General features: G+C 35.5%; 3 protein-coding genes across 6 annotated transcripts; all 3 read left to right on the top strand.

The window, feature by feature from the left end:
• The first annotated feature begins 633 nt into the window (after nucleotides 1–633).
• On the top strand, nucleotides 634–8658 carry LOC111468557 (AUGMIN subunit 8-like). 4 transcript variants are annotated; one of them, XM_023113806.1, is made up of 9 exons: nucleotides 634–728; nucleotides 846–1062; nucleotides 1885–2450; nucleotides 2554–3991; nucleotides 4773–4892; nucleotides 5998–6114; nucleotides 6196–6285; nucleotides 6953–7060; nucleotides 8360–8658. In XM_023113806.1, exons 4-9 carry the CDS (start codon nucleotides 2702–2704, stop codon nucleotides 8450–8452), a joined length of 1818 nt encoding a protein of 605 aa, XP_022969574.1. In that variant the 5' UTR covers nucleotides 634–728; nucleotides 846–1062; nucleotides 1885–2450; nucleotides 2554–2701; the 3' UTR covers nucleotides 8453–8658. The 4 variants fall into 4 exon arrangements, with proteins under 4 accessions (XP_022969574.1, XP_022969575.1, XP_022969572.1 ...); XM_023113807.1 differs by having other exon boundaries at nucleotides 665–1062; nucleotides 2557–3991; XM_023113804.1 differs by having other exon boundaries at nucleotides 665–1062.
• Nucleotides 8659–10679: 2021 nt separating this feature from the next.
• LOC111468564 (translation initiation factor IF3-4, chloroplastic-like) lies at nucleotides 10680–14584 on the top strand. The gene is made up of 9 exons (XM_023113817.1): nucleotides 10680–11077; nucleotides 11208–11247; nucleotides 11360–11419; nucleotides 12620–12672; nucleotides 12991–13046; nucleotides 13144–13177; nucleotides 13390–13462; nucleotides 13568–13660; nucleotides 14264–14584. The coding sequence occupies exons 1-9, from the start codon at nucleotides 10752–10754 to the stop codon at nucleotides 14405–14407; spliced, it is 879 nt and encodes a 292-aa protein (XP_022969585.1). The 5' UTR covers nucleotides 10680–10751; the 3' UTR covers nucleotides 14408–14584.
• Nucleotides 14585–16507: 1923 nt separating this feature from the next.
• On the top strand, nucleotides 16508–20348 carry LOC111468560 (protein MULTIPOLAR SPINDLE 1). The gene is made up of 12 exons (XM_023113814.1): nucleotides 16508–16604; nucleotides 16651–16872; nucleotides 16964–17021; nucleotides 17113–17259; nucleotides 17341–17400; nucleotides 17642–17721; nucleotides 17885–17939; nucleotides 18224–18334; nucleotides 18646–18838; nucleotides 19244–19314; nucleotides 19639–19843; nucleotides 20042–20348. Exons 2-11 carry the CDS (start codon nucleotides 16687–16689, stop codon nucleotides 19821–19823), a joined length of 1146 nt encoding a protein of 381 aa, XP_022969582.1. The 5' UTR covers nucleotides 16508–16604; nucleotides 16651–16686; the 3' UTR covers nucleotides 19824–19843; nucleotides 20042–20348.
• Nucleotides 20349–20357: the final 9 nt, after the last annotated feature.

Below are 20357 nucleotides of genomic sequence, written 5' to 3'. Positions count from 1 at the left end.
ATTAACTTTCCTAAATACCAATATTAATGTGATCTATTATTTTTTCAACATTTATCTTTTTGAAATTTTTACAACTAATTTATCTAAAAAAAACATATTTTTAAACGCATTTATTTAAAAGAATAGAAAAGTATTTCTAAATTTACACAAAAATAAAAATAAATTAATAATATTAAAAGTTAAATAATAAATAATGATTTTTTTTTTTATTATTTTTAAAGGTTTAAACTATATTTAAAAATAACTAATGAAATAAACGCGACCCATCTTTTTTTTCTCGAGATCTAATTCTATAGAATATCATACCTCTTGTAACCGCCTAGATCGTATTGTCATCTTGGGTTTTCCCTTCAGAACTTCCCCTCAAGGCGGGAACATCAAAATCCATCTCCTTCGGGGCCCAGCGTTCTCGGTGACACTCTTTCATTCCTCCAATCGATGTGGGACAATATCTACTAGCTGTAGATCTGGGTCGTTATACCTCTTGAACGTTGTATTCAGAGGAGCCGATTTTATCAAAATTTCGTATAAACTTAAAAAAAAAATTATGTATTAGACAATTTAATTAGTAATTTGTTAGATTTTTTTTTTTTAAAAAAATTAGGGTAATTAGATTAACTTTCAAAAAAAGAATTTAACCTTCATGATAACAAAAATGATAATAATTCCAAGCTTCCACCGAGAAAGTTGGTGGCGCGAAAACAACGGCCACCGGCGGGTCCACACCGGTTAAAATTCCTAAACGAAACCGTTTTTTTTTCCTCATTACAATTATTAATTTTTCTTCATCGATTTCGTAATCTGTTTCTCTTGCTAATAAATTTCATCAAGTTTTTTTTCTTAAGAATTAATTTCGTTGATTTACTGCCGGATTTGAAACTCTCTGACGATCTGCCTGCCGGCGACGTATTTGCTGTCGGTCTTTTCCTCTCCGACGTTTCATCTTAACCGTTGTGGCTGTGATTAAATTCCTAAAAAGATCGAAGTGATTTGGATTTTCGGTAGCATTTTCTTGCTCGATTTGTTGTGCAGTGGAAGAGGAGTTGAAGTTTTTGTTCGCAAGTGAGAAATCTATCCCTAGCTTTCTCGAGTTTGATTTGTTTTTTTTTTTTTTTTTTTGTTCTGCTTGGAGATTCTTGGGATAATTTGATGTTTCAGTTCAAGTTTCAATTCGCAAGTGAGAAATCTATCCCTCTCTCTCTCGAGTTTGATTTCTGGTTGTTTTCGTTTTTTCCTTGGAGATTCTTGAGTGAATAGATGGATAATTTGATGTTTGGTTGATGAAATTCTGGAGATGCTTTTGGTTATAAGCGATTGCAATTTTGTCGTAACTGAGGGTTTTTGTTTTCTTTTTTTGATTCATTTTGCAATTGAAAGAGGTAAGTTACGCATCTGCTTCGTCCTCTCTTTGTGGATCACTGAATGAGGAAAAAGACAATGGAAGTTTTAATTTAAGACGGTTGGTTAATGGAACTCACCGTCGATTACATTGTTTTTTAGTACAGAGACTTTGAATGTTCTTCGAGTCGGACGAACTCTGTCTCCCATTTTCGGATCTCTCTGAGATTTCTTTAACTTTTTCCCGCATAGAGATCGCCATGAACAGTAGGAGAACCAGAGTTTGTCTACATTATCAAAGACAACCTGTTACATTCAAATTACAGACTATCCCCACCTCTGATTTTTTCTCTGAGAATTGATTTTGAGATTTTTCCCCGTAAATTTTTTCAAGTTTCACCTTCTCTCGATGTACTTTTAACAATTCTAAATCGATTTCTGATTTGCGAAGATCATTCTCTTAAGAACTCTTTCTGAAAACCCTATGTAACTGATTTTTCTGTGTTGTTTTTATCTTCCTTTGATTTTATTATTTTTTTTTTGTAGAACTCATGGGGATGCCAAGTTTCTTCTGCACGTGGGCCTCTATTTCCCCAAGAACATCAAGTTTCTTCTGCCTTTATAATAATCATTAATCAAGTTCAGCGTCGTGAAAAGGAGTGTAGAGAGAAGAAGATTGAGTCGGCGGTGGCTTGTTAAGAAAAACCTATTTCCACCCCATCTGACCTTGGCCTTCCCGTGAGAAGGCTTATGTGCTGAAAACTATTTTGGAAGTTTTTTTTTACACTTCTTGAGTCTTATCCTCCACTCCCTCCACTCAAGAGACTAGAGCCCACTTGCCCTGGTCTCCTCAAGACCTGAGGGGACCCCTACCCCATAACTGCTAAATGTGGTTTACCACCAAAATCAACCTCCCATGGTACCTGCCTATACACGTTGTGGCAGTTTTCGCTGTTTCCCCCACCCATTGTATTATAGCAAATGATCTGTAACGCGTTCTTAACCTCCTTGTTACGGTTCTGGGTTTTCTTGAAGAGGAAGCAGCACCCATTTGCGTTATCTTGCTGTTGTGACCATATTTTTGTTCAGCTAGATCTGGGGTCTATAAAGATGTATGCGTTTCTTATTTTCTCTCTTTCGTTTTTGTTTGTGGGGTTTACTCGTTGCTTTCTTAATCAATGGCAATCTGTACCTTTTTCACTTTTGGTTGTGCAGCAGTGACAGAGATGATGCTGAGAACTTTTCCCCCTTTTTGCTGCTGGTATTATTCAGTTGATTGCTGGATGAGTGAAGAAATCCATGACAGCCTGATTTGTTCTGGTATGAAGATTTTCATCGATGTGGTCTGATTTTGACTGTGTGGATGGATATAGTTTATTCAGATTCAGTAAGGAAGCATTCAACAGAGGAGACCACGAGACATCCGCTGGTTCTGGCTGAGAGAAACAATGTACCCGCCACTCGTCGCTCTCGGACAAGGGAAGTTAGTTCTAGATATAACTCACCTATTCCCTCATCGAGTTCCACGGCTCGGCGCTGTCCGTCGCCGAATGCTTCAAGAACTGTGTCTGCTTCCTCCCAGTTGGGGCAGAAAAGAGCCCAATTGGCTGAGAGGAAGCGGCCTTCCACGCCTCCTTCCCCGAAGAGTCCATCAACTCGGGGCCATGACTTATCTGATGATCTAAGATCGTCTTCAAAGACAGGGGGCAGTCGATTGGTGGAAAGTTTATGGCCGTCGACCATGCGGAGTTTGACTGTCTCTTTCCAGTCTGACATAATTTCCATTCCTGTCAGTAAGAAGGAAAAACCAGTCCCTACATCTCCATCTGATCGAACATTGAGGCCGTCTTCAAATGTTGCTCACAAGCAGGTTGAAACGCCTACTGTTTCAAGGAAACCTACGCCAGAGAGAAAGAGGAGTCCTCTTAAAGGAAAGATTATGCCTGACCAGTTGGAGAATTCTAAGCCAATTGATGGCGTGCATACCAGGCTTATAGATCAGCAGAGATGGCCGAGTAGAATTGGTGGGAAGATATCATTAAATGCATCAAGTAGAAATGTGGATCTTACTGATACAATAATTCGGAGTTCTAGTGGACCACTTCCAGGAATTGGGATATCTTCCTTGAGAAGGACTTCATCTGAATCTATGACCAAACATTTTCAGAAATCTAATAATGATTCTACTAGGATTCTTCCACTTGTTGATGATGGTCTCAGAATGGAAAATGGAATAAATTCAGCTGACGATTGTTCATTACAGGCATCAGGAACTCCAAGGTTAGATAGGTTAAAATCAACGCCTGGTTTTAGATCTCAGTCTTTGCTATCAGCTGGATCTCGTCTACCCTCACCCATTAGAGCTTCTGTGCCATCATCCTCTGTGTCTAGAGGTTTAAGTCCAGCCCGGCCAAGGCCATCAACTCCTCCTGCTAGGGGTGTCAGTCCATCTCGAATCAGGCCGACTAATTCCAGTGAATCCACCAGCAAAACTTCGGTGCTCAGTTTCATTGCAGATTTTAAGGGTAAAAAGGGTGCTCATTATATTGAAGATGCTCACCAGCTGCGGCTATTATATAATCGATATACGCAATGGAGATTTTCAAATGCACGATCAAAGGCGATACTTGACATGCAGAAAGTAAATGCAGAGGTGTGCATCATTAATTTCTAGAATTAATTTACCTTTTTTCTTTCTTTCTCATCTATCTGATTGAAGTTGTTTTGTGCGAGCTACAGTTATTATCGTCATACTGTGATGGTCATATGATTCTAAAAGTATTTAAATACATAGATTTTTCAGTAGGGCCAGGGGACATTTTCTTTTGATCATTTCTATATTAACTAGTTACATGGTTCTCCATCTTATATCTGTCATGATACTTTTTCTGTTAGAGGTTTCAATTCTTGTAATATTTCTGTAGCCCTTAGCTAAACCTTCTCATTATTTTAGCTCATATATGTTGCATGTTATCCTCTATATAAGATTGGTTCCCTTTAACCATTTTTAGGAGGCCTAATCCTCTTGACATTTGTGTGACTTCAAAATCAATGCAATATTATTTCAATGTTCATATGAGGAGAACTATACCTTTTAGATTGTGTCAGTTGCTAATATACTAGTCACTGCTTTCATTGATTCAACTCCTTGAGTAATTTTTCGTTGTATTAGGCAATTTAATTTTCCGCAGTTAGTTGTAGAAAATCTTTATGAAAAAAAAAAAAAACAGGTGTTATCAAGTTAGTCTTGATATTTAGATGTCTTGTATAGATTTGTTTATCTCATGATATTGATTGCAAATAAAATTAAAATTTTTGAACTTCTTGTGAATCTCCCATCGAGTTGGTGCTTTGTATCACGATCTTAGTTGCCAATGGTGACATCCTTCCCTGTACATGACTAACATTTTTTTTTCTTTCTTTTGGTGACACAGAGAATGCTATGTAATGTCTGGAAAGCTATGATACGTATTTGGGATTCAGTAGCCAGAAATAGGATCAGTATCCATATGCTGAAGCTAGAGCTTAAGCTGAATAAAATCATGAACAATCAAGTAAGTTCTTTCTTTAACTTGTATGCTATGATAGAAAAAGTGACGCTTCCCTTTCATTTGTGTAGAGAATTTCTGTACTGTTTAGCGTAAGTTCTGTTTGCTTTTTCGTTGGTTGGACGCTACTTGTAGACACAGCTGCAGAATTTCATAAACCGTTTCTTTATACAAGAATAAAGCTATTATGCTGGCGTTTAATCATTGCAATCGATCCATCCCCTTATATATTTACTGAAATTGGACATCCCGAACTTCTTAATGAATTAGCTTATTTTTGCTGTCATACCGATTTAACTATTGCTTTCTATATTATGCACTATAGCCGAATGATTGTACCTTATCATTCCTACAATGATGATAAATCTCCAAATTGTTAAGGTAGTTGCTGGATTTGAAGATAAATTTAGGTAAATTTGCTTTCCTTTTTGATCTGAGAAGTTCACGTGAAGCTTGAGGTTCACCCAATTATTTTAGAACATTGTCTATCTACAACACTGAAATAACGAGAATGTTTAAGAGATGTCTTTAATTTTATCCAAGGCGATGAAAGTAATGCTTCAAATTGTTGAGAGCTAATTACGAGCGGAATTGAACCTTTGCTGAGCCAAGTCCATGTAACTAAGAGTAAGATTTTGGAACAATTCCTTTGCTATATGAATATGAATTGGGGAATTAATTTGCAGGAGTTCAGTCAACCAAGTAAAGTGCTCATTATTTGTTAAGAAGTTGTCTATAGAAGAAAACCTATTATTTGGTCAAGAATTTTGTTGACGGAGGAACTTTTGCTATTTTTGGGAATTAAGAAAGATAAAAACAGTAATATATTTTGGTATAAACTAAGAGAAACTAAGACGTTCAAGATATCATTTATTTCTATGATTTTACTTAGGTCAATGTTTTATGGGCTTTTAGAACATTTTTCGTTCTCTAATCATTGGTTTCAAGGAGAGTTTTTATTTTTTATTTTTTATTTTTTTATTTTTTTATTTTTTTTTTTATTTTTAGGATTTATGTTGTAGGAGGACATGTAATTCTCCTTTTTAATTTTTTGTTTACCTCTTCTTTTTGTCAACATATACTATTACTTATTAAAATAGTGAAAATCCAGATGGTCTACCTTGATGAATGGGATTCCCTTGAGACAGATCATATCAATTCGTTGTCAGGTGCATTGTTAGATCTAGAAGCAAGCACTCTTCGAGTTCCAGTAACTTCAGGGGCAACGGTACGTTTTATAAAAGTTTGTCAAATTTGGAATATTCACTTATTGAACGAGTTTTGGCCTCTTAGATTTGTACATCTGCAGGCAGATAATGATGAATTGAAAGGTGCAATCTTCTCAGCTCTTGATGTGATGCAAGTAATGGCAACCTCCATAGGCTCCTTGCTTTCACAGGTGAGGTTTTAATAGACTGTGTGGAAGTTGTAGTGATAATTTTTTAAATTCTTTTCCTGTTCCTTTTACTTGTTCAGTAATGATGCAATTTTAATGGGATTATTATGTTTTGAACGAGTCTTAAAGAAAAAGAACAATCCTTACAGATATGAATTTGGAAGAAAACTTATAAATATTTAACTGTCATGTTAATGCGTCTAAACAGATAAGCCTCATGTTAAGTTGAAAATATCAACAACCCAACCGATCAAGTTAAGTTGGTTTGAACAATAAATACTGATCTGTTCAGTTTCATAATATTTAAAAATGAAATGTAGTTGGTCAGTTTGCTTTTGATTGATTTTGATCGGTTTTGATTGTTAGTTTGGGGCATCTGTTTATATTTTATATGTTGTTTCAGCATTTGTTACACGCACGCTCGATATCTTAGGCCCTAGATAACAGGGTATGTGTGATGTCAAGGAAACTTCATTTTATTCCTTTCAGTCATTTAATGATTTACTTTGATGAGTTAGCGTTGCTACCCTTACAGATATACAGTTGGTATATTCCTTTATGGTCCTTAGGTTTGGGCATATTTCTGTGCATATTAAATTCTGCTGTCGGTTTGAGATACATGTTGTTGTCTGAGGCTTAACTTTCTAACAATAATTCATTTGTGTTAAAGGTGGAGAGAATGAATGGGTTGGTTTCGGAACTTTCAATTGTAGCTTCACGAGAGAGAGCAATGTTAGATGAATGCGAATCACTGTTGGCTTCAACAACAGTGATGCAGGTGAGAACAATATTTCATTGCTCTTAGTATTAGGAAGGCTAATGTATTTCACAAACATCACCAGAAATTACTGCACAAACCTCACCAAAAACACTTATAATTTTATTTTGCCAACTTTTTTTCTTTATTAGTTTTAGATATCTGAGTTTTCTTGAATGTAAGTCCACCGAAAATGTTTTCTAAGCATGTTTTTCAAAAGCCACAATTAGACTGGTTACTGAAAATGAGTTTTCGAACAAAACTTGTTTGGAAATTATTCTCCAAAGCAGTTTTTTCTTTTTATAAAAGTAGTTTCTGAGAGCTACTTTTTGATAACTTGTAAAAGTAATTATATTATTATACCTTTTAAGGTCACTTTTTAGAAGTTATTTGGAAATGTCATGAAAACAGTTTTTTGCTCTCTTAAAAGTCATGGCATCGGTCCGTGAAGTAGAAGGCGAACAAAGGATAGCGTGCTTGTGGAGAACATGTTTATGTACTGTTCTCTTGAAAGTTTCTTTCTGGTAATTTTCTTTATAGATATCCTATCTCTAAGAACATTGAAGCTGTTCGGAAATGATTGTTTATCAAATAGAGTTGGTTCAGTGAACAGAAGTTGTAAGCACATATGATGATGCAAAGATTAAGGAATCATTGGAAGATTATTCTTAAAAAGCTATTTTGAGAGCCTAGTAGTCTATAAAGGTTATTTAAATAATAAAACGTTTAGAGAGGATGGGTTCAGGTCATGGTAACTACCTGTCTAGGATTTAATATCGTACGAGTTACCTGATAACCAAATGTAGAAGATTTGATGGTTGTCTTGTAGGAGATAGTCAATACCTATCTAGGATTTAATATCGTACGAGTTACCTGATAGCCAAATATAGTAGATTTGATGGTTGTCTTGTAGGAGATAGTCAAGTTGCATGTACGAGTTACCTGATAACCAAATATAGTAGATTTGATGGTTGTCTTGTGGTAGATAGTCAAGTTGCACGTACGAGTTACCTGATAACCAAATATAGTAGATGTGATGGTTGTCTTGTAGGAGATAGTCAAGTTGCACGAGTTACCTGATAACCAAATATTGTAGATTTAAGGGTTGTCTGGTAGGAAATAGTCAAGATGCACGCAAGCTAACTCAGACATATACGGATATGTAAAGAAATTATGCTTTGAAGACAGAACCGAAGGACCGTCTTTGAAAACAATTCCCAAACAACCCATCTATTGATCCTCCAAAAACTCCTCCATCATTATTGCTGGAACTGGTTGTGTGTATATTTGATTATGATATGTTTGTGTGTATTGAAACAGGTAGAAGAGTACAGTCTTAGGACACATCTCTTGCAAGTTAAACAAGCTTTGGAACGCACAACTCTCAATCTTCTTCCCCATCAACCTTCATAATCCCTCACCAACCAAGCTAACAACAACACCATACTTCTTCCCCAAAATGCCACTTATATTTGCTCCTCCATCTTAAATGTACATTTATTATTTATTTATTTTTATATACATACATCATGTATATTGGAAAAAAAAAATGCAGATAAATTCCAAAGATATTGCAATGAAAATGAAAGTGATGGTGGCAATCATTCGTTCCATTTGTATGAATTGGGGCCATGTTCTTCTGATCCCTCTTTTTCGTGTTAGTTCTTGAGCAGAGTCTTATCCTTGACTGATACATAAATATGGTGTGTGGTTAAATCGATCGATGAATGAAAATAACGAGCATAGATACATAGGTGAGAACGGGGGCTTTGAAAATTGGGGTCATTTTCTTCTAATCCCTTTTTTTCGTGTTAGTTCTCGTCTTATTCTTGATTGATACATGAATAAATTGTGTTGGTTAAATAGGTCATACATAGGTGAGAATAGGAGCTTTGGAAATTGAGGTCATTTTCTTTTGATCCCTTTTTTCGTGTTGGGTCTTGATTGGTTACGTAGAAAAAGGAAAATGGATTCCTCCTGATTGAACCGGGGTTTGAAACCAAACTTCTCCTCAGGAGGATAGATGGGTCGATTCAGGTGAGATCCAATGAGCAGTCTTATCATTGATTGATACATGAATAAGGTGTCGTTAAATCAATCGATGAATGAAAATAACGAGCATAAATACATAGGTGAGAATGGGAGTTTTGGAAATTGTTTAATTCATTTGATCTCAACCAGTCTTTTGACATTGATCAAAGGTCTGATGTTTCCAGGTTATTGTTTGAAACCTGTCATCATATATTGAAATTTCTATTTATAAATTTTTTATTTTATATATATATATATATATATATATATATATAATGAAGTTGTAAATGTTATCATAGGATATATTTAATCCACTTTTGTGGTAAGTATCTCACGTAAAAATGTTTATGAGTTGAATTAGGTCACGTTGAGAAATTTTTTAGACCGAACTTAATTATTCGGGTTGTGAATTTTTTCAACCAAAACAATAATGAATCCAACTCAATCCAACCACACAAGGTTTTTTTGGTTGGGTTGGGTTGAATACAACTCTCTATAATGACATAATATTGTCAATTTTTTTTTAGTATAAGCTCTCGTGGTTTTGCTCTGGGTTTTCCTAAAATGTCTTGTTCCAATGAAAACAAGATTTTTTTATTATAAACTCATGATGCTTCTCTAAATTAGCCGGACATCCGACATATACTGATATGAACCAAAAGGCATCAATCATACAATATACTTCAATGAAGATGTGAAGAAAAAGATCCAAAGGTGTTCAATTCATGCCACATTGAAGAAGAAGAAGTTTGATTGTTATAAATTTTGGGTGGGTTATAATTTAGAGTAATTTAGAGTTATTATATTGTAAGACATTTTATTTACCTTAAGTTACATTTACATAATAGCTAATTATGGGCATAAAGTATGAAGGTTACAACTCTTGTAATGCCTTTAATGGTTTCATTTTAAGGCTATATAAAGTCATGTATGCTGTATTTATAAGGGAATTGAAAAATATAGTAAAAGAAGCTCTTCTTTAGCCAATGGCTAAGTTTCTTTGCAATTCTATGTAGTTTAGGTTGCATGTAGAATCATTCAAGCTCGACATGATCAATCTTGCTTGTGGAGTGATTCGAATCTCAAGCAAGTGTTCTTGCCTTGAGATATTTGATCAACAAGAATCATTCAAGCTAGACATGATCAATCTTGCTTGTGGAGTGATTCGAATCTCAAACAATGTTCTTGCCTTGAGATATTCGATCAACAAGGTAATCCGAATCTTACTCCCCTTGTAGTGGTTTCTTATCTTATCATATACAGTATGGTATATAAATATATATTTTAAAATTAACAATAAATTCAAGTTGAATCTATGAATTTACTATTTTTCTTTATTTAAATCCAATCTATAACTAAATAAGTTCATAACCCAAGTCGACTCGTGACAGTAAATTGAATTCTAACTCAATTCGTGAATTGAAAATGAATTAGAGTGGTCGAAATTTTTTAAACTTGGATGGTTCATCATTTTTTTGAGTTTGTTTTTGTTATCATATTTTTGATAATAATCATTAATGAACTTCCAATGAAATAATAAAGTTGAATCCATTGTGGATAAGATTTTTATTTTTTTTATTTTTCCTTTTCAATTTCTTGAAAAAAAAGAAAAAGAAAAAAGGTGAAGAAATTGAAGAACTCCCACCCTTCACTGTCTCCTCCATTCCCACAGCTCAAATCTATGGCTGGGCTCACCGGCAGATTTCCTTTCAAACCTCTCTTATCCCATTCCTCCGCCACGCCCACCACCTCTGCCGCCGCGCCCTCCTCCTCCGCCACCGCCATCGCCACACCCATCCGGACCTCAATTTCCCCTCTCCCCCTCTCCTCCTCTAAGTTCAATGCCTTCAGATTCCGCCATCACAACTCCAATTCTCTGCATCTCGTCTTCACAACTTCAACTCGTAGTACTGTAGTTTCTCAATACGGCGGTGCTTCTCGGTCTTCAGGACCGGCGGATTCTAAGCGCTTTGACGATGGTCTTGGTGTCGATATTTCCGCCATTAGGTGTGTGTGCCTTATGCTTGCTAGATTTACATGTATGATGGACGAGTTTTGTTCATTATCATTATTATTTATTTATGATTATTTGGATTTCTTATTTGTTTGGTTGCGTTCATATGGTTGATTTGTTTAGATCGAATACCGTGAGGCTTATCGATGCACAACAGAACATGGTAGGTGGTTTGTTTTAAGCAATTTTCTGTTTGTTTCCTTTTGCTACATTGCAACACATGTAATTTAGGCGTCGTAGTTTGGAAATTTGATCTTCTTGAAATGAATAAATAGGTTGGAATCGTGTCGAAGGTTCAGGCCATTCAAATGGCTGATGACGCTGAACTTGATTTGGTAGGTCTTCTTGTACCGTTTGTTGTTAAAGCAGTTTTCTATTATTTGTCTGGTAGTTCCAAAGAACCTTGCCCCAAACTTTAATGATCTTGTGAGGACTAATTCCATAGTTGTTTTTCGAAAACACGAAATTTGAAATGTGCCTTTTAGCTTAAGCTTGATGTTGATCTTAAATCTTAGTTCCTTTTTCACTTTATGTTTATTTATTGCCTCTTGGGTTTTGGTTTTTATCTTCAATAAACTGTTCTATGTATAAACATGAGCATGAAATTAAAAGCTTATAATAATAGTAATCGAAAAATTATAGTTATATGTTATAGTATGTCCTCTAAACTATAAGAATTGTCGCATGGTGAAGAATTTCATTTATGGGTTGTGCATTAGGCCAATTTTAGTATATAAAATTGTTGTAACGACCTAGACCCACCACTAAGAGATATTGTTCTCTTTGGGCTTTCTCCTCAAGGCTTTAAAACGCGTTTGCTAGAGAAAGGTTTCCACACCCTTATAAAGGGTGTTTTGTTCTCCTCCCCAACCAATGTGGGATATCACAATCCACCCCCCTTTAGGGCTCAACATCCTTGTTTTCTTTCTCCAATCGATGTGGGACCCCTACCAAATCCACCTCCCTTCGAGGCTCAACGTCCTTACTGGCACACTGCCTCGTGTTTACCCCCTTCGAGGAACAACCAACTCGCTGGCACATTGCCTGATGCCTGGCTCTGATACCATTTATAACGGTCCAGGCCCACCACTAGGAGATATTGTTCTCTTTGGGTTTTCCCTTTCGTGCTTCCCCAAAAGGCTTTAAAACGCGTCTGCTAGGGAAAGGTTTCCACACCCTTATAAAGGGCATTTCGTTCTCCTCCCCAACCAATGTGGGATATCACAATTGCACTTTCCTTCCCATGTGATATAGACCAGCAAAGAAACGTCTATTTGTCGACACAAGACTTGGATGAATGCTGAGTAATGCATTGTTATTAAGATATATGAGAAAAACTTCATTCGACCTGTGAGTTCATAACATAATACTCTTTCAGCAATCAACAATTTATAAATCTCATGTCACTATTTGTGTATTGTTCACCTTTTAACTCGGATAAAGAAGGTCGTGGACTAATATTTTTACTGGAATCTAGATATTTGTGTGTACTTTGTGTAGGATAGGATTTAGCCAATTCTTTCTATTTCATGCAGGTTGTATTATCACCTGATGCAGATCCTCCAGTTGTCAGAATAATGGATTACAGGTATGCCATTTAACCAATGATTACATCAATACTTATCAAAAGCATCTTTTGGTGATTTATTTTTCAGTTCGTACTTTAATTTTAATTAAATGTTTCCGAAAAATTAATATATGACAAATGCTAAATAGATGGAAATGTTGTACATTAGAATGGAGAAGGAATGAAACTATGGGAGAATTAGAAGGCCACATTGTTTTTCCTTGTTAATTAACTTCAAATGAACAATATGATGATTGTTATCTTTACACTGGGAGAATTAACTTAAGTTCTTGTTACTTTGACGTTGAGATTTTTTTTTTTCGGTCTCTCGTTTCTCAGTAAATATAGGTATGAACAGCAAAAGAAGAAAAGGGGACAACAGAAGAAAAGTGCTGGTGAATCTCTTTCTTAATAGACTCTGCATATTCTCTTTGGTTCACAATCTTTCAGATTTGAGGAAAGATACTGACAAAGTGTTGTTTTGAATGTTAGCAACTCGCATGGATTTAAAAGAGCTTAAAATGGGGTAACACATTCCTTCATTGCCTTTTCTTTTTGGAGGTCTTCTTTCTTTTCTTTTTCTTCTGTTTAAAGCCACTCGAACTTGTGGCTTCTAAGATCGATAAATAACCTACAAAGAAAAGAGCTATGAGCAGCTTTTGTTCGCTATATCCGAAAAAATTTGGCGAGTATCCTTTTCTCAGTCTCAACCTTCTGGTCGCTATTATTATTGCACAGTTACAACATCGACCAACATGATTACTCTGTCCGTTTGAAAGCTGCAAGGAAGTTTTTGAAAGATGGAGATAAGGTTTCTTTTCTAATCTACCATATCTTTGATTGTCTGTTCATGCATTCAAGTAGATTGTTATAGTTTGTCTGAATCACTTTGAAATCTTTTAACAAAATGTTGTAGGTTAAAGTTATAGTGAACTTGAAAGGTCGTGAGAATGCGTTCAAGAACATAGCAATTGAGCTCATCAGACGTTTTCAGGAAGAGATTGGGGAGGTATTCATTTTCTGTCAATTTTGTGTCATGTTCAATTTCCTCTGTCATCATGGCAATATTAGAGAAAAAAACTGATTGTCCATCACTGTGGTATTGTTACTCAATAAGATGCTCCATATTATTTTAAGTGAAATTTCAGAGTGTAAATTTAGGCACGTGTTTGAACGATATTATGTCTGATCTCATTACCTCATGAAGCACGTTTAGTAGCTCCGGGGAGACTTTTCTTGCGAACAGCTTTTGAAAACTGTTTAATATAACCGTTTTCTTAATGGCTGTGAGATGTCAGCTTAAGCATCCTAGTCTCACGTGGCACTCTACCTAATCTTTTGGTTGATAGTTTATATCTTAACCAATTGAGTTACTCATGTTGGCCCTCGACAATTTATAATATGTAATATTTTAATATCTTAGATAGGTGGCTATATATATATATATATTTTTTTTTTTTTTCATTTTAAGGTCTACTAATGTATCTCGTTTATATTCTTGATGTAAATTTGATGCCATATTTGTGCTTCTTGTTAATACTTTAAACAAACACAATATATCTTCTGTTTATGTCTGATCCAATGACCTGCTCAATATTTTTATTACACACAGCTTGCAACTGAAGAGGCCAAGAACTTAAGAGACAGGAATATGTTTATTGTTCTAGCTCCTAACAAGGCTGTTCTACAGAAGGCTCAAGAACCCCCCAAGGTAAAAGACAATCTTGTAGTTAATGAAGTTTCTGCCAGCGTTTAAGCTCAAGAAGCGTCGGGATTAAGCAAAAAGTAGAATGGTTAGTCACCACAATCTAAATATTCTTCTACCATAGAGAAATATGAGAGTTCTTTGTTTAATGCTTTGTTTAATATAATGCATCATACTTTTGTCCATTCTACTTTTTAGTGGATTGTTTAGAAATCAGACTGTTACTAATTCTTTTGAAAATGATATAGCATTAGTAGCCGAGTATTGTGAGATCTCACATCGGTTGGGGATGAGAACGAAACATTCTTTATAAAGGTGTGGAAACCTCTCCCTAGCAGACGCGTTTTAAAAACCTTGAGGAGAAGCTCGAAAGGGAAAACCCCAAAAAGACAATATCTACTAACGATGGACTTGTGCCGTTACCAGCATCATTTTTGGAAAAATTATGCTCCCAGCTTAGTTTTTCAGTGACCCGTGGATGGTGAGAGAGATAATGCAACTCAATTTGACCAACAAATTTGCCGCCAATGACAAATAAGCTCATTGGTTTGGTTTCATTAAATTCATATTGAGAACTGGTTGCCTGATTCAATAGATTTGTTCCAGCCAGTCTAGTTTGATCTCCGTCTATTATGAAGTCGGCTCATTTTTCTAAGTTAGTTTGATTCGTTGCGAGCTTTAGTAAAAATTTCAATTTTCAATTGAATCAACTCGTTAACCCTTGTTATTATTATGCTAGATGTTGGATGATGTAACTCCCACGTCGGCTAATTCAGGGAATGATCATGGATTTATAAATGAGGTTTTTTCGGGAAGCCCAAAGCAAAGCCATGAGAGCTTATGCTCAAAGTGGACAATATCATATATATCATTGTGGAGAGTCGTGTTCGTCTAACATGGTATCAGAGTCATGCTCTAAACTTAGTCGTGCCAATAGATTGATAAATCCTCAAATATCGAACAAAGGACTCCAAAAGAAAAGGAGTCAAGTTTCCTTGAAGGCAGTAAAAAATGACTAGGACTCCAAAGGAGTCGAGCCTCGATTAAGGGGAGGTGCACTTTATTCGAGGGGAGGTGTTAGATGATGAAAGTCCCACATCGACTAATTTAGGGAATGATCATGGGTTTATAAGTGAGGAATACTAACTCTATTGGTACGAGGCATTTTGGGGAAGCCCAAATCAAAACCATGAGAGTTTATGCTCAAAGTGGACAATATCACACCATTGTGGAGAGTCGTGTTCGTCTAATACAAGAAACCTCATCTTTATGAGGGAATGCCTTTTTTCTTTGCTAGTTATGAATGTTTATAAAACTAAAATGTTGCAATCTCAAAATGTTAAGTGCAACTATAATTAACCTTTAATTACGACTCTATTTTTCTATTAAAAATAAGCTGCCACATATATGACAGGTCTATTATGCGTGGAAAAATTCCTTTAAAATATTTTAATAACGATGTCATGAACTTAATCGTACATAAGAAACTCATTTAAACCGTGGAAATGATGTCATGAACTTAATCGTACATAAGAAACTCATTTAAACCGCAATGTTATAAGCAAAAGTAGTGGAAATAGAAATAACAAAAATTTAAATAAAACAACAAACGACTCGATCTAACCTATGGGTTACTACACAAATATTTGAAAAAGAAGTAGCATGTGACTTGAGTATTTAAAAATACTAAGTAACCTCACTCTTGGGGTAAAAAAATGTAAAACACATGCAATCGACTATTTAAAAATATTAAATAATAACTCCATAGTTCAACATTGTTATAGAGCTAAAGACGTAAAAATTTGTAAGTAATACATTATACCGTAAGGTGTAGTTACAAAGAATTTCAAATTATATAAAATATAAAAAGTATAAAAAATAATGTATATAACTCAACCTTTATAAGATTCAAACGTGCATACACCAAAATTGTAGTACCGCTACCTTTATAAGATATATTTCGGTTCGAGTCAGCTCGAAATTTTGTGAACGTGAAATGTTAACTTAACCTAATCTAAAATGCTAATTCTGGTTGGGTCAGGGTGTCGGGTTTGATATACATCCCTATAGGTGTGGAGGTATTTTAAAATAAAATTGAAAAAGAAGCGCGAAAACGCGCTGTATTTATAGACGGGCCGGTGGGGGAAGAGAGGAGCTGGTGGCGACAACGGTTGGTAGATGGAGGAGACGAGAGAGTCGTTTTGACAGCATCAAATTCGTGTTCCATGCACATGAATTAGGGCTACATTATTTTTGTGTCAAACTGAAACTTCAATCCGCCGAGATTTTCGTCATAGAGCGCGCTACATTTCGGTTGTTTTCTACCAGGAATGTCAGTCGCCGACGCCCGGAGTCAAATGCCGGTGGCAAACGGGGGAATCGATGATCGGTCACTTAAGCTCGCCATAGCCATATCTCTTCTTCGCTCCAAGGCCATTCAGAAGCAGCAACAGCAGCAGCAGCCTGTCGTTTCCCATCCTCCTTCCGATTCCGACGCTCTCCGATGGAAGCAAAAGGTCCTTCTATATGTTTGTTCTTTTTATTTTTGGTTTCTGTTATTTTCGTTCTCTATTGCGAAGTCTAATTGAAGATCAGTGGGAGTTTTAGGCTAAGGAGAGGAAGCAAGAGCTTATTAGGCTGAGAGAAGATCTGAAGCAAGCTGAAGGTCTGTGTATAATAGTCTCCTCGTCTTCCTTTTTAATTTTTTTTTTTTTTTCTGAAACTCATTGTGTGTCGTTATGATGATTTCGTTTTAGATGCTTCGCATGATGATTTGTTTTCCCAAAATGCCACTTGCAAGTGTTTTTTCTTTGATAATCTGGCGAAATCGAACCCTAAGCGGCTCGAACATGATATAGATAACAGATTTAATGATGTCTTACGCCGGAGATTTCTCAGACAAGGTATTTTCCTCGCATTTTTCGTCCTCATCTGCTAATTTTAAGCCAATATTCTGCCTAACGTTTCAAAAATTGTCGTAATAGTGCGTTATAGGGAACGGAGGAGAAAATTAGACAGTGGAGTTCATCGGAAGCGACTCTTAGGTACATTATTACAGGCTAGGGACATTGCTTTTTCTAGATATGCTGTGTTTAAGTGCCATTTTCGGTGATGACTTCAGTAGTCGATTTCATTAATGCATCAAAGCTTATTTAAAAAGTAATTCACAATTTTGGGGATCGGCATGGAGATCAGTTTCATGTAAAATGTTCCTTCTGTTTATCATACATGACGATCTGTCTCTCTCGCTCAACTTTATTTTGTTCTCATCTGTTCTCATTTCAGACTTCAATGAAGTTGATGAAGTTGAGCATCTTCGATCTTCAGTGGATTTTCTTGTGGAGCTTTGCGACACTTTTTCTCCAGTATGAGAGCATCATTTCTGTTATTCTGGGTTCTTTTCGTTTAGAAACTACAGCACCTTCCCTCATTGTTCTTATACTATACCAATTACAAAATTATTTATTTCTAGATTTATTTAACTCAATGCGTCGTTTTCTTGATTTTATTCTATGCTATTTCATACAGGTAGGGGAGGCCACCTTCAAAATTTGGGCTCATCAAGCGGTTAATTTCATTCTAGGTGATGATTCATATGATTGCCGTATCATTTGAAAGGACTTTTTGAAAACAAACGTTCCCATTGGCATATCGTCTAGAAGCCTCTAGACTCTCACAACTTCAGTGAATGTTAATGAAAATTTTGGTTGAACTTTTTGAAAACAAACGTTCCCATTGGCATATCGTCTAGAAGCCTCTAGACTCTCACAACTTCAGTGAATGTTAATGAAAATTTTGATTTTGTATTAAATAAAATGAATAAGGGTACTATATGACCCTTAAAAGAATGTTATTGGTTTCTTGAAGCTTCATTGAAGGATCTTCTACCAAGGGGAAGGAACGTGGAACTTATTGAAGGAATTGTTACAAGCTTGATAATGCGTTTAATCAGAAGAATGTGTTCTCCTCTGAAAGATGGTAAATTCCTTTACTTTTCTATGTAACTTTTCTATTACACAATTCTTTTTTAGTTTAACATGTGGAGTTGGAGATTCAAACTTCAATTTCTTAGTTAAAGATATATACTTTAATTAGTTGGATTAAACTAAGTTATCAATGTCATTACAATAGTTGTATTGCAGATCACTTCATAATGTATTCACTGTTCATATTATTTTATTGACCTGAAAATAAATTTGCTATGCTTTCTTCTTCTCAATGATAGTGTCATTTTGTATATTCCATTTTCTCTTTTAATACTTCCTTTCTGTCTCTCACTCTCGGTCCAGAATCAGAAAACTCTGTCTTCAACACCCGATTCTATACACAGCAGTTGGTCCGCGAGCTTGGACGTGAGCCGTTCATAGGGCAACGGGCAGTAATTTCTGTGTCCCAAAGAATTTCTGCTGCGGGAGAGAGTTTGCTCTTTATGGATCCATTCGATGACAATTTTCCCAGCTTACATGAAAGCTTGTTCGTAATGTAAGTAATCTGGCAAAATGTTTTAGATTTGTTTATGCTATTGGATATTTGTATGTAGTTCAAATTCAGCTTAGTTGTGCTGTTTTTCAGTGGCATAGTCATTTTTTTCATTATCATTATGCACTTAGAATAATAACTAAGTAGGGAAACTATATAAACAACTTATTGGATTATACCAAAAAAATGTTACAAAACCTAAATTATAAAGCTTGTGTTTAATTTATGAGTCGTGTAGTTTGAAAAGTAAGCTTTGGTTGAAATAACTAAATAAGTTAAATCACTCCACGTATATTGAACTCAAAAATGCAGTTTCTAAGAGTTGATTTGATTGTCAAACCTTGTCAAACCTTTAATTACGACTGCGTCCTCATCACATCATGACATGGAGCATTTTATGGTAAACAGGATTCAACTTATTGAGTTTCTGATATTGGACTACTTACCAATCTGGTCGAAGGATGAAAACTTCAACAGCTGTAAGTATTATTTTTCCTTACTGCCATAGTTGTCTTTTCTTCTCGGCTTCATTAGTTTCTCCTTTCCCAACCCCATTCTTGGACTTCTATGATGAACATTGTTGTACAAAATGATGAACATTGTCTTTAGTCAATGAAGAATGCATTTCAAACTTTTATGATGTTTGATTTTCAAAAGGATTTTGAAAATTTGAAGAGCACTTAAAAGTTAAGAAGTATTTTAAAAAGTACTTATTAAATACATTCGCTAAAATTATTTGTGGGAAATATGTTATTGTTATTGTATTGTATTCAAAATTGGATATGAAATTTCCCAAATTGCAGTGCTGTTCGAAGAGTGGGTGATATCCATTCTACACGCCAAGAAAGCTTTAAAACTCTTGGAAAGCAGAAATGGGGTATACTTACTATACATGGACCGTGTCACCGGTGAATTGGCTAATCAAGTTAGCAACATTCAGGGACTCCGGGAGCTCAAGCCAGACATCCTAGACGACTTAGTTCACTGAATTAAAGCTAGCCAAACCAGGTATGCTGAGTTGTTCTTCTGTAACTTTTTTTTTGTAAGCTCCATGATTGGTTTACCCATAAGTTTTGATGCTAATGAGGTGAAAGTCCATACATGTACAATAAAAACTTAATGGAGGGTTACTCAATATTAACAACAGAAAAAAATAAAGATAAAACGACTCGATAATATTATAACTTTCATGATTTATTCATTCAGGACTAGTAACATTACCCGAGCTCAATAGGCCCCACCTCTTACATGGCCTTAACCAACCCTCCCCTACCAACAATAGTGAGGTAGGAGATAGCTAGAGTGGAACCAATATAATAAATAAAGATCTTACAAGAAATGAGTTCAAACTATGATGATTAGGTTATTGTTTCATGAGAATAATTGAGATGCATGCAATTTGGTTCAGACACTCAACGAGATAGAGGTTTGAGTCTTGACCCATCCTAAGACCACCTCGGGGAAGTGGGACTAGTGATTAGGAGAGAGATAAGAGGTTAAGAAGAATATAGAATAAAAAAAA

The sequence above is a fragment of the Cucurbita maxima genome, unplaced genomic scaffold (genome assembly GCF_002738345.1).
Source record: "Cucurbita maxima cultivar Rimu unplaced genomic scaffold, Cmax_1.0 Cma_Scf00037, whole genome shotgun sequence".
In the NCBI taxonomy this organism is placed as follows: Eukaryota; Viridiplantae; Streptophyta; class Magnoliopsida; order Cucurbitales; family Cucurbitaceae; genus Cucurbita; species Cucurbita maxima.
The sequence above is the reverse complement of the archived record's forward strand: the minus strand, read 5'-3'. Positions and strand labels throughout refer to the sequence as shown.

What these genes read in the sequence shown, in the direction of transcription:
- LOC111468557 (XM_023113806.1), top strand. Translation starts at nt 2,702, where the DNA reads ATGGATATAGTTTATTCAGATTCAGTAAGGAAGCATTCAACAGAGGAG. An exon ending in TGCAGAAAGTAAATGCAGAG is followed by an intron (nt 3,992 to 4,772) that starts GTGTGCATCATT and finishes TTGGTGACACAG; the next exon opens with AGAATGCTATGTAATGTCTG. An exon ending in CAGTAACTTCAGGGGCAACG is followed by an intron (nt 6,115 to 6,195) that starts GTACGTTTTATA and finishes GTACATCTGCAG; the next exon opens with GCAGATAATGATGAATTGAA.
- LOC111468564 (XM_023113817.1), top strand. Translation starts at nt 10,752, where the DNA reads ATGGCTGGGCTCACCGGCAGATTTCCTTTCAAACCTCTCTTATCCCAT. An exon ending in GTCAGAATAATGGATTACAG is followed by an intron (nt 12,673 to 12,990) that starts GTATGCCATTTA and finishes CTCGTTTCTCAG; the next exon opens with TAAATATAGGTATGAACAGC. An exon ending in ACAACAGAAGAAAAGTGCTG is followed by an intron (nt 13,047 to 13,143) that starts GTGAATCTCTTT and finishes TTTGAATGTTAG; the next exon opens with CAACTCGCATGGATTTAAAA.
- LOC111468560 (XM_023113814.1), top strand. Translation starts at nt 16,687, where the DNA reads ATGTCAGTCGCCGACGCCCGGAGTCAAATGCCGGTGGCAAACGGGGGA. An exon ending in TTTGCGACACTTTTTCTCCA is followed by an intron (nt 17,722 to 17,884) that starts GTATGAGAGCAT and finishes TATTTCATACAG; the next exon opens with GTAGGGGAGGCCACCTTCAA. An exon ending in AGCGGTTAATTTCATTCTAG is followed by an intron (nt 17,940 to 18,223) that starts GTGATGATTCAT and finishes GGTTTCTTGAAG; the next exon opens with CTTCATTGAAGGATCTTCTA.